At 46.7% G+C, this 12,053-nt stretch overlaps 1 protein-coding gene across 1 annotated transcript; it reads right to left on the reverse strand.

Annotated features, from left to right (window-relative positions):
• Positions 1-1,520: 1,520 nt before the first annotated feature.
• Positions 1,521-8,377, reverse strand: Mucl3 (mucin like 3). Its single transcript, XM_090355234.1, has 3 exons — positions 8,266-8,377; positions 2,157-4,087; positions 1,521-1,667 (listed from the first exon to the last, which is right to left on the reverse strand). The coding sequence occupies exons 1-3, from the start codon at positions 8,375-8,377 to the stop codon at positions 1,521-1,523; spliced, it is 2,190 nt and encodes a 729-aa protein (XP_090211360.1).
• Between the last annotated feature and the right edge of the window lie 3,676 nt (positions 8,378-12,053).

Below are 12,053 nucleotides of genomic sequence, written 5' to 3' on the forward strand. Positions count from 1 at the left end.
TTGAGAAAAAGAATCTCAGAAGACAGGGGCTGGGAGCATGGCCTAGTGGTAGAGTGCTCGCCTAGCATGCATGAAGCCCTGGGTTCAATTCCTGGGAACCACATACACAGAAAAATCTAGAAGTGGTGTTGTGGCTCAAGTGGTAAAGTGCTAGCCTTGAGAAAGCCCAAAGGGCAGTGCCCAGGCCCTGAGTTCTAGCCCCAGGACTGGCAAAAAAAAAAAAAAATCTCAGGAACAACTTCCAGGCCAGAGTTCAAGTCCCAGGACCAGCAAAAAAATTAAATAAAAAAAGAAGTCTAGACTCAGAAGCAGCCATTTTAGAAACTTTTTCTTCTTTTTTGAACCCTCTTGGTACTCCAAAGAATTCCCATCCTGTACTTCATCCCCTCTTTGCCAGGGTTTATCCAGAAAATCACAGCCAAGACCAAGAACACCAGTCAGCTCTCCCGAGCGTCCTGAGTCTTTTCTTTATAAATACGTTATACTTTATTATAAAAACACCAATGATAGGAAGGAGTCTTTTGTACACTGCTCTTCCCTTCCCCCTTCCCCAATCAATAGCAGGTTAAAAAAAAAAAGGCTGTAACAAGTTGAGAGAAAATGCAGAAGGCACACACAGATGGACTGCCTACAAGGAGAAGCCAGAACTTTGGGGAAGATGTGAGGAGAAGGGACCAGGGAGCAGAGAAAGTTAGGGGAAAGGTCTGGGATGGGGATGGGTGCATGAGACTGTAGGCCAAGCATAAAACCCCTCCCTGAATGCCCACCCAAATCCACAGGAAAGCCCACCATGGACACAGAGGAAAACGAAGGGATTCAGGAGTTCAGAAGGGAGAGGTAAGAGCCATATAGATGAGAGAGATTTTCTTTATAACATCTTTTTTTTTTTCTTTGCATTTTCCTTTCTCTAGAGATTGTAGAGAGTGGAGAAGGCCATGCTATAAGTCTTTGCTTCTTACAATTTTGTTCCTTCATTCAAGAAAGAAGGGGAAGTATTCTGGGGATTCAGATTGGGGGGAGTTATATACACAGTCTTCAGTGACAGTAGGTGGAAATAACACAGACCACTCTTGAAATGCCAGGACACTGTCATTCTCTATGACCCCCAAGATCCCTCACTCTCAAGGCACTGTGGAAGACTTCTTTCTCAGTCTCCTGTGACTCCCTCCACACTCCTCGCCCCCCAGGACTCCATGTACTGTCTTGGTTCCCACTCCACACAGCCATGAAACACATTCTCACTCTCAGCTCCCCACCAGCTTCTTTAGTGAGCACTTGCTTGTACTGTTAGTTCTTTCTTCATTTTCTTGGAAACTTGCATCCTTCTCGCATATCACTACGTTCTCTACCCAATTTCAGTGAAGCACACAGCTGGTGGAGGTTTAATGGCGTTAATTAACTACACTTAGTATTCACTGGCCTTTGGGGGAGGGTCTAAGAACTAAAAATTGTGAGTCTACTTCGTCACTCAGGAAGGGAGTAGAGCCTGAGAGAGCAGGGGCGACATGCCTTCTAAACCCTCACCGGGGAGAAGGGATTTGGCTCATTTGCAAGTTCTGCTGCTCCATGAGATAGACGGGGTAGGAACTGGGCCCCGCCTCGTCCTCTTCGTCATTGTCCTCAGCATTCCGAACCAGTGAGTGGCGTGCTCGAGTCATACACACGACCTAAGATTGAGATGAGGAAGAAATGAGAATAGCACTGTCATGTCATTCGCTTTGCTGAATACCCACAACTCGGGCTCTTTAATTCTTTTCTGCCTAACCCTGCACCTTTGGTTGGCTCCTTTCCTAAGCTTCCAGCCAGCTGATATAATCATTCCAGACCCAGAGCCAACACCCCCAGTGTCAAATTCTATGGAAACCCTCCACTATGTCATATTTTCCTTGTCTTTATATCCTTTATTCTCACACTGAGGCTACTGCTGATTTCCCTTTTTGTTCCACACCATTCTTTTGATCTCATTCACAGTCTAATCCCAACTTCTTTTATTTTGTCTATTTTATCACTTCCTGCTTAGTTTTCACTACATTTTTTTTAAAAATCACATTCTACCGCCCCTATGTCCCTTTTCCTGGAGTTATTATTCTAGCTCTGACCCCCTGACCTCTCCTTATCTCATGGGTTCATTATTCCTAGGCACCCTTGCTCCTTACCATGAAGATGAGGCCAAGGAATAGCAACAGGAGAATCACAGCCACTAGGATGACAATAACAATTGCCCACGCAGGGAATGAATTGTTCTCCCTGGCCGCTGCGGCATGGAGACCTCCCTCTGAGCCATTGTTATTCTGGTGTGGAAGGTTCTGGTTGCCTGGGGTTTTTGAAAGGATGGAGCTTGTGGTAAGTGCCAAAGAACCAATCGGTCCTTGATGGGTAACCCCAGATTTGTTGAAGTGAAGAGAGGTAGTAGGGCTGCATTTGTCTCTTGTAATCTTGACTGGAGACCCTGTAGTTTCTGTGACTTCTGTTTTTCCTATGCTTTCTATGGATTTCAATGAGGTTTTTGCCAACTTTGTGGTACGTGGGATATTGTTTGGGTACATTGTAAGATTTTCTATGATTGCTGTAGTTTTCTCCATGGTTGATGTGGTCTCTTCTGGATATGCTGTAGAATTTTCTGAGACTTGTGTGATCTTCTCATGAGTCAATGTTGTCTCTCCTCCATGTTCTACAGACATTGTGTGGGCTCTTGTGGTCTCACCAGCCAATGTGGTCTCACCAGCCAATGTGGTCTCTCCCTCATGCCCTACCGTAGGCACTGGGTGGGCTCTTGTGGTCTCACCAGCCAATGTGGTCTCTCCCTCATGCTCTACCGTAGGCACTGGATGGGCTCTTGTGGTCTCACCAGCCAATGTAGTCTCTCCCTCATGCTCTACTGTAGGCACTGGGTGGGCTCTTGTGTTCTCAATAGCCAATGTGGTCTCTCTTTCATGCCCTACCGTAGGCACTGGGTAGGCTCTTGTGGTCTTACCAGCCAATGTGGTCTCTCCCTCATGCTCTACCGTAGGCACTGGGTGGGCTCTTGTGTTCTCAATAGCCAATGTGGTCTCTCTTTCATGCTCTACGGTAGGCACTGGGTGGGCTCTTGTGGTCTCACCAGCCAATGTGGTCTCTCTTTCATGCTCTACCGTAGGCACTGGGTGGGCTCTTGTGTTCTCAATAGCCAATGTGGTCTCTCTTTCATGCTCTACCGTAGGCAGTGGGTGGGCTCTTGTGGTCTCACCAGCCAATGTGGTCTCTCCTTCATGTTCTACCGTGGGCACTGGGTGGGCTCTTGTGTTCTCAATAGCCAATGTGGTCTCTTCTTCATGCTCTACCGTAGGCAATTCATGGGCTCTTGTGGTCTCACCAGCCAATGTGCCCCCTGCCACATGCTTTGTAGGCGCTGCATGGACTCCTGTGACCTTCTCACTGGCTGATGTGGCCTCGTCGATGGGTTCTGTGGGCCTTGTGAGAGGCTCGTCTGAGGCACGTGTAGTCCTGTCGTCTTCAGCAACTTCTGATGTTCTTGGGGTTCTTGTAGTCTCATGTGATGTCTTCATGGAAGAAGATGTGTTTTTTCTACTGGTCTGTGAATTGACTGAGTTGTGAGAAGCAGTTGGGGGCTTGTGTGAAGCAGTTCTTTCAGTAGGTGAAGTAGTGATCGTTTTTGCCACAGGTCCTACAGTTGTCCTTGAGCTCCTTGTTGCTCTTGATTTCCTTGTGGTTTTACAAGTTGTTTTGCTCTTGGGGGCTAAGGTTGGTTGTTTTTCCCCAGATGGTGACTTCTGGGTGGGGGAGGAGACGGCAGAGCGCCCGCTGTGGTTCATTGGGTCTTTTTCTTGGCTGCTGCTATTTTGTTCAGAAGTGGGAGTGTCGTGATAAATGGCTGAGTTTTTTTGGCCCATGGTTTCAAGGTTGTGAACTGGCTTGGAGCTGCGGGTACTGTTACAGGGGCGTTTGGGCTTATGGGTCACTGTAGAGCTATGGAGGTCTATAGACCTCTGTGTTGAGTGTAAAGCAGAAGGGTCTGGAGTACGGGTTAATAGATGAGCAGGTATTTGGGATTCACCAGCTTCCCGGACTTCTTGAGATATTGTAGCACCTGTGGAAGGAAAAAGGCATGTGAGAAATCTCCTGTATGTTCTTCTCTCATTCCTTCCACCTTATGGCTCCGGTGGGTCTCTAAGATATGCCTCCCCAGCCACTTTTCCTTCCAGTGCCATGATGTCTGGTTCCCAGTCCTACCTCTAGCCGTTGGACATTCCTTCAAGTCATGCTTTCAACAAAACATCCCCTCCCTCCTTTACCACATCTCCTCAGCTGATCCCAGGACCTTCTAGTATACCTTTTCAAGTTCCTCTAAGGAGATGAGATCTAACATTATCTCAGGGTTCAAAAATTTTTGAATCATGGTGCAAACCCAGCCTAGACAAGAAACTCCATGAGACTCTTATGTCCAATTAACCCCACAAAAGCTGGAAAATGGAACGGTAGCACAAGTGGTAGAGTACCAACATTGAGCAAAAAAGCTAAGGGACAGTGCCTAGGCCCCAAATTCAAGTACAGTCACATACAAAAGAAGTTCTATTCTCTTTCCTGTTCCTTTTATTTGATATGACTATTGTCCACGTACCTGTCAATATCTACTTCCTATCATGTCTGCTGAACTAGTTAATTTTGAGAGCAGGGATTGATGGCCATTTTGCTAATCAGGTTGCTCTTTTATATTTGTGGAATGGAATTCCCTTACCATGGCAGAGCAGGGAGGGAAAGACTCCCCATCTTTGCAAATAATTCCAGGCTTCTTCTAAATATAACCAAGTGAGAAACTAAAGTAAGACCTGTGGCAAAACTTCCAATAGAGAGAAAACAGAGGAAGGAATGACATTGTCCAAAAAAAAATGTACTTATTATGACCTGACTTGTGTCATAGTAACATCTCTGTACATCACTTTTATAATAAAAAGAAAAAAATCAAACAAAAACTTCTCATAGATCTTAGATAGACAGATTGTGCCATTTTGGCAATGAAATCCGGAAACAGATGAGCTGACTCTACTCTACTCTTCCCGTCCCCTGTGGATCCCTCTCCTCACTTACTGCTGTGTGGTGGGAGGGAGGGATTACCTCTGTTTAAGGACAGGGTGTGAAGGAAAACAGCTCTATCAGTAGACTGATAGAGGCCCCCATTTCATGGGGGAAAATGGCAAGGAACAGAGAACAGAGGACTGTCTCAGATCTTTTTTTGTTTGTTTGTTTGGGGGTCGGTCATGGGGCTTGACCTGGGCACTGTCCTTGAGCTCTTCAGCTCAAGGCTACCACCTTACCCCTGGGCCTGGGCCTAGGCATTGTCCCCAAGCTCTTCAGCTCAAGGCCCTACCCTTGAGCCAAGCCCCACTTCCCATTTTCTAGAGGTTAATTGGAGATAAGAGTCTCAAGATAAGAGTCTCAGGTTCTTTTGTACCTGGGTTGGTTTTGAATCTTGATTCTTAGATCTCAGCCTCCTGAATAGCTAGGATTACAGGTGTGAGTCACGTACCATACTGGGTTTTGTTTCAGGTTTTGAGACAAGAAGGAGAAAGAAGCACAAGATCACTAGAGTAAAGAGACTGCGATTACAGAACTGAGATTGCGGGTCTCTATTAGCTCAAGGTGGCAACCAGAGCTTGGAACTGTTCCCAGTCACAGGAAACCATGACCCACCCACCCTTCTGCTGACAAGGAGAAGGGGGCTGGAGAACTCAGGCCCTGAGTGGCAAATGTGGGTGGGACAAGAAGAGGGTAAAAGGAATTGAGAACTCCAGTCCTTGAAGGCAGTCAAGATTGGGAAAAAAAGATAGGCTGAGTTATCTAGCCCTCCACTCTACTCTGCCAGTTCCATTTATTTATTTACTTATTTATTGCTTGTCTTGGGGCATGAACTCTGGGCCTGGGTGTTATCCTTGAGGCTAACACTCTACCACTTGAGCTACAGTTCCACTTCCAGCTTTTTGGGTAGTTTTAATGGAGATAAGAGTTTCATGGAGGGCTGGGAGCTTGGCCTAGTGGTAGAGTGCTCACCTCCCATGCATGAAGGCCTGGGTTCAATTCCTCGGTACCGGTACCACATACATAGAAAAAAGCCAGAAGTGGTGCTGTGGCTCAAATAGTAGAGCTGTAGCCTTGAGAAAGCCCAATTACAGTGCTCAGGCCCTGAGTTAAAGCCTCAGGATTGACAAAAAAAAAAAAAAAAGTCAACTTTCAAGGTTCAAAGCCAGCCCGGGCACAAAAGAACTTGAGACTCTTATCTCCAATTAACCCCTAGAAAACAGGAAGTGAGACTTTGCTCAAGGGTAGAGTGGTAGCCTTGAGCTGAAGAGGTCAGGGACAGCGCCCAGGCTGAGTTCAAGCCCCATAACCTCCCTGCCCCCACACAAAGTTTCATGGACTTTACTGCCCAGGCTGGCTTTGAACTGTGATCCCCAGATCTCAGCCTCCTGAGTAACTAGGATTACAGGCATGAGCCACCAGGATCTGGCTTCTCCGATTCTTTTGACAGCAATTCCAACAATAACTGTCACTTGTTAGGCTCTTCTCTAGGTGCTGTAGCTTGGGCCTGGAAACTAAATATCATTCAAGGGCCCATCGATTAAAGGCTTGGTCCCCAGTGAACCACCACTGGGTGGTGGTAGAACCTTCAGGAGGTGAATCCTAGGGGGAGGATTTCAGGTTATTAGAGGTATGCCCTTGGGCAGAGAGTTTGGCCTGGTGGTAGAGTGCTTGCCTACTATGTACGAAGACCCAGGTTCGATTCCTTGTTACTACATACATAGAAAAACCCAGAAGTGGTGCTGTGGCTCAAGTAGTAGAGTACTAGCCTTGAGAAAGCCCAAAGACAGTGCCCAGGCCCTGAGTTCAAGCTCCAGGACTGGCCAAAAAAAAAAAAAAAAAAGACTAGAGGTAAGCCCTTGAAGAGGATAGTGAGACCTGAGCTCTTTCTTCTTTTTCATTGCTGGCCAGAAAATGAATGGCTTTGCTCTGCCACCTGGTCTCGTTATGATGGGCCACCATACACCAGAGAAACAAGGACAATTATCCATAGATACAACCCTCCAAAACTATAAGCAAAACCAAATCTTTTACCTCTATATGTTGATTATCTCAGGCATATTGTTACAGTAACTGAAAGCACAAATAGGCCAAGGGCTTGTTTCATTGCCTCATGATTATCTTTCTAGATTTTCTTTTTTAAAAAATTATTTATTATTATTATTTTTGCCAGTCTAGTCTCCTCATCAGAAGGAGGTATTCGTAGGACTACTGAAGTATGCTGGTCACATATTTATTTAATTTGTTCACAATCTTACAAAGAGATTTATGTTTTTACAGTTTTACAAGTGAGGGGAAGGAGATTCAAAGATCTTAAGTATTTGGCTAAGTTAGGTTTTCCACTCTGTCCCAGATATTTTTAAACATAAAGGATGCAAACATGCCAGGTGCCAATGGCTCATGCCTGTAACCCTAGCTATTAAAGAGGCTAGATCTGAGGACTGTGGTTCAAAGCCAGCCTTGGCACAAAAGTCCGTAGGACTCCTAGCTCCAATTACCCACCAGAAAACCTGAAGTGGTGAAGGGTTCAAAGTAGTAGAATGTTAGCCATGAGCTGAAGAGCTCAGAGACAATGCTCAGGCCAGAGTTCAAGCCCCACGACAATGACAACCACCACCACCACCAGCAACAACAAAAAACATAACTAAAAACAAGAATTCATGATTAGCTAGTAGTCTAGAGTAGCAAATCTCCCATGTCTCGAAAGCCCCAAGGCAAGGCTGGTCTAGACTCTACTTCCACCACTTTGCCTTTTTGCTCAGGTCCCACACCCTCAACAATGAGCCGCAGTGATGTTAGTACCCACCCCGAGGGATGCTGAGACGAAATGAGCATTGATTGGTCAGTTCCTTCCATGCAGCAATTGCTCCAAGAATGTCTAGTCCCCAGCTCCGCCAACCTCATGCTGCCAGCCTATACAGTGTCTTTACACAGCTTGAAGAACCCGTGGGGATGGAGCATCCTTGCAGACCATGTCTTCAGGAACAGCACTAGATTTCATCTCCAGCACGTGCCTTAGCAAGCAGACTCATGCAGGGGACACACCAGACAACGCTACGCAGCCACCCAGGTGCGCTCACCTTCATTTGTTTCTGATTGGTCATCCAACCCTGTAAATGCCGAGAACCAAGTCCTCCCCAACTTTCATCCCCCTATGTAAAGGTGACCCCTCCGCCCCAGGGGACATCTTACCTAACTCCCAGGAAGCTAGCAGAAAGAAAAGGCAGCACTGGAAGCCAAAAGCAGACCAGAAGCCACCAGCTGGTCGGGCCATGTTGGAGCCGTGCAGCTGCTTGGGGACCATGAGCTGGGGAGCCTTCATCTTATGTGGGGCCAGGTTTGACGTCATGGGGGCTGGGGCTCCTCACAACTAAGCCTTAAACAAATGGAGCTGCCCCACCTCGTGGGGGTACCCTGATAATGGGAGACCGCAGCTGCTGTGTCATGAAGTCAGATACCTGGGCACCACCAAATGGGCGGGTCTACAGGCAGGGAAATAGAGCCAGGAGCAGGCAGGATCTTGACCCAGCCCCAAGAGAGAGGAGGGGAAGGGCTGACCTCCAGACTACAGGGAGCTGAGAAACCTAGCTCATGTTCTAGGAAGTCGGAGCTCTGGCTGGGCCAGGATAAGAAGGGACTTGGAGAGATGTTGGCATTTGGATCTCTCTCCAGCTTGACACTCACCTGCATTTCTCTCAGCCAGCTCCACACCCTTTGCTCACACATGTCACTCTTTCCGCCCTGGGTGGGTCTGTCCTCAGGATCAGGTGAAAGAGCAAAGGAGAAAAAAATGCATGCGTGGCCCACTACCCAAAGACAGGTACTTCGAGATATCCAAGTTGATACATAAAGCTGATACATAAAGCCAGGGGGGCAGACGGCTCAGGCCAACCAGGGACTGAGGCAAAGCTCCTTAGCAGAGATGTTCAGCCATTGGGAATTTCTGTCTTTCCTCTATCCCTCCCTATCACTACCCCAGCCTCCAAGCTCCCCACCACCCCAGTTTAGAAAGACAAATCCCTGAATTCTAGAAACTTACAAGTTTCCCCTTCTGTTCCTTCTCATTCTGTGGCAAAGTATTAGCTAGCAGCCAGTTCGTGGGGCTGGAGCAGGAAAAGACAAGCTACCTTGTTGCAACCACCTCCATGGCTGGCCTGCTCCCTCAAGGCCTCTAGCACTGGAAAGGAAGTACCCTGGGCAAGACCCTTGCTTTCATCTCTGCCATATTGTCAGCACCTGGGACAGGGCCTGGCACACAACAGGCAGTGGACCAATGCTTATTCCCTGGATAGAGAGTGCCGTAGGGATGTAGGACAAGGAGAGGGGATAAAACTGGGGACCAGACTTCAGAACAGCTGGGGCTCATGAAGGATGCAACACAAAGATCTCTCTTATCTGGTATGAATGATTTGTCAACCACAGGTAGGGCTAGAATGGGTAAGAAGTGGAGAGGAGGTCAACTGCTCATTAATTTAATGAATGGGAAATTAATGGGTGATTAATGAGGCTTTATGGAATCTGGCCAAAGACTGACTTGCTCAGAACTGGGTAGATTTAAGGCATCCCACAAGATCAGGAAACTGAGGCAGAGGCAGTCCTTCTTCCACAACTGCATCTGGACTTGGGGTTAGCTAGTCCTTTTTCTGCTGGTCTACATGCTGTCCTTTCTCTGAGAACCCCAAACTTGAAGGGAGGTTTTTCATAAGGAAGAGCAAACTTCCCCTTCTCCCACAGGGATATTATACAATTTCAAGAGACAGCCTTGTCACAATTTAGAGATGGGGGCTACTGCGTCTAATGGGGGGAGGCCAGAGATGGGTGCTGCTAAGTTCCTGTAATACTTGGAATGTCTAGCCCTATATGCCAGCAATGGTAAAGGTAAGAGTTTCTACTTTAGGATAAACTGCAGTCAGAATTTGTGGCTGAATACCTCCTCCTATTTCTTTCTTTTTTCTTTTTTTTTACAGGGTCATGCGGCATGAAGTCTGGGCCTGGGCATTGTCTCTGTGCTCTTCAGCCCCACTTCTTGTTTTCTGGTGATTAATTGGAGATAAGAGTCTCACAGCTTTGTGGTGCTTAGGCTGGATTTGAACCGATCCTCAGATCTCAGTCTCCTGAGTAACTGGGATTACAGGCGTGAGCCACTGCACCCAGCAAAACTCTTATTAATGCTCACCTTGCAAGTTATAACCACGAGACTAGCAATACAATGTCATTTTCATTTTCCAGATGAGGATTAAACAAGCCTGGGATCAGAGAGTGATAACCAAGTACCTGTTTGCCCAGGCACCTGGCCATGTCCACAGAGGCTGGAAAGCCAGTGGAAAGGTGGGTGCACCATTTTATTTAGGAAGGATTCTAGTTACCATTCTCCCAAAGTGGTCCAAGGTGCATCCCAGAGCTAGGTTCTTCGCCTGTCCCAAAGGAGAGAATTAGGGAGTGTTAAGGGGCAGCCTGCAGGGGTGGGGACTCCCTAGGGAAAAAATTATCTTCATTTAAGCAGCTTGTCTGATAGTTGATAAGGGGTAGGAATGGAAAGAGGGATGGCCAAAGATTCCAATTGCCCTAGCTCAGACTCAGCAAGAACTAAAAGGTTGAGATGTAGTTTGTTTTGTTTTGTTTTGTTTTTTTAACCCAGGCTATCCTTGAACCAGAATTCTTCAAATCCCAAGTAGCCGAGATTTATAGATGTGTGGCAATCACATCCCAGCTTGCCTATTCATTTGAATCTGCGGGCACTGATGGTACCTACATGAGCCTTCCTTCCCACTGCCTCACTCTGATTTTGGTCCTAGAGGGGAGCCAAAGACTGCTGACCCTATACTTATTTCCTGCCTTCTGACTATTCGGGGGAGGGGCTCCCAAGTGCTTCCTCTATGAGAATGAAGGAGAAGGAAGATCTCAGGGGCTGACTCTCAGAAGACAGAGTAGAACCATGAGGAAGATAAAACCATGAGGAAGGTAATAGACAAATACCATTGATCTGATCAGAGGCTGGAGGAGCACTAAGACCCTGTTGCTGGGCGAGTGGCTCACGTCTATAATCCCACCCCCACCCCCATCCCCACACACACAGCCAGTGGCTCATGCCTATAATCCTAGCTACTCAGTAGGCTGAAATCTGAGGCCAGCTCAGTCTTACGAGACTCTTATTTCCACTAAAGGATTAAAAAAAAAAAAAAAAAAGAAGCTGGAAGTGGAGGTGTGGCTCAAGTGGTAAAGTGCTAGCCTTGAGCAAAAAAGATGAGGGATAGCATCCAGGCCCTGGATTCAAGCCTCAGGACCAGCACAAAAACAAAAACAAAACCACAGACACATCCTTACACAGGCAGAACACTGTGGAGAGGAAATATTGATGTACAGGTCCCCGTAATCTTCATTAGGAGCTGAGAGTGACTGCTATGAGAGGATGGGCCTGACTTTGTACCAGAAAATGACCCCACACAAACACTATTGTGTGCTCCATTAGTCAGTGACAGATACGGCAGTGATCCATAAGATTATAACAGACATGAGGAATTCCTTTCATTGAGTCATAGACACAGTAATGTAACACAGGATGCCACAGGGTGGGGGTTTGTGTTAATGGGGCTGTAAACTACCACTGTGCTGCCATGTATGTAAAAGTACAGCATATCGGCTTGATAGTAGGAAATGACTATTGTTGGCTTATATATTTACTATACTTTTATGATATTCTTACTTATAAAAAAAAGTTCACCCTTACAGGCTGCCTGGTTATGCTGGTAGCAGCCTTATTTATATATCTTATACTTATCATAGTTTTGCTCTGTTTTGTTTTGTTTGGTTCAGGGAATGGAAACTAGGGCTTTATATACACACTGGTAAGCATTGTTATCTCCAGTCCAAATATTTCTTTTTTCTTTTTTTTCTTTTGTTTGGTTGGTTGTGTGGCTTGAGCTCAGGGTCTGGGCACTGTCCCTGAGCTCTTTTGCTCAAGGCTAGCCCTCCACCACTTG

The sequence above is a fragment of the Megascapheus bottae genome, chromosome 22 (assembly GCF_031878675.1).
Source record: "Megascapheus bottae isolate mThoBot1 chromosome 22, mThoBot2.hap1, whole genome shotgun sequence".
NCBI lineage: Eukaryota > Metazoa > Chordata > Mammalia > Rodentia > Geomyidae > Megascapheus > Megascapheus bottae.

Coding starts and splice junctions, on each gene's coding strand:
- Mucl3 (XM_090355234.1), bottom strand. CDS start 8,377: ATGGTCCCCAAGCAGCTGCACGGCTCCAACATGGCCCGACCAGCTGGT. Junction 4,088..8,265: donor GCTAGCTTCCTGGGAGTTAG/GTAAGATGTCCC, acceptor TTCCTTCCACAG/GTGCTACAATATCTCAAGAA. Junction 1,668..2,156: donor TCCTTGGCCTCATCTTCATG/GTAAGGAGCAAG, acceptor TCTCAATCTTAG/GTCGTGTGTATGACTCGAGC.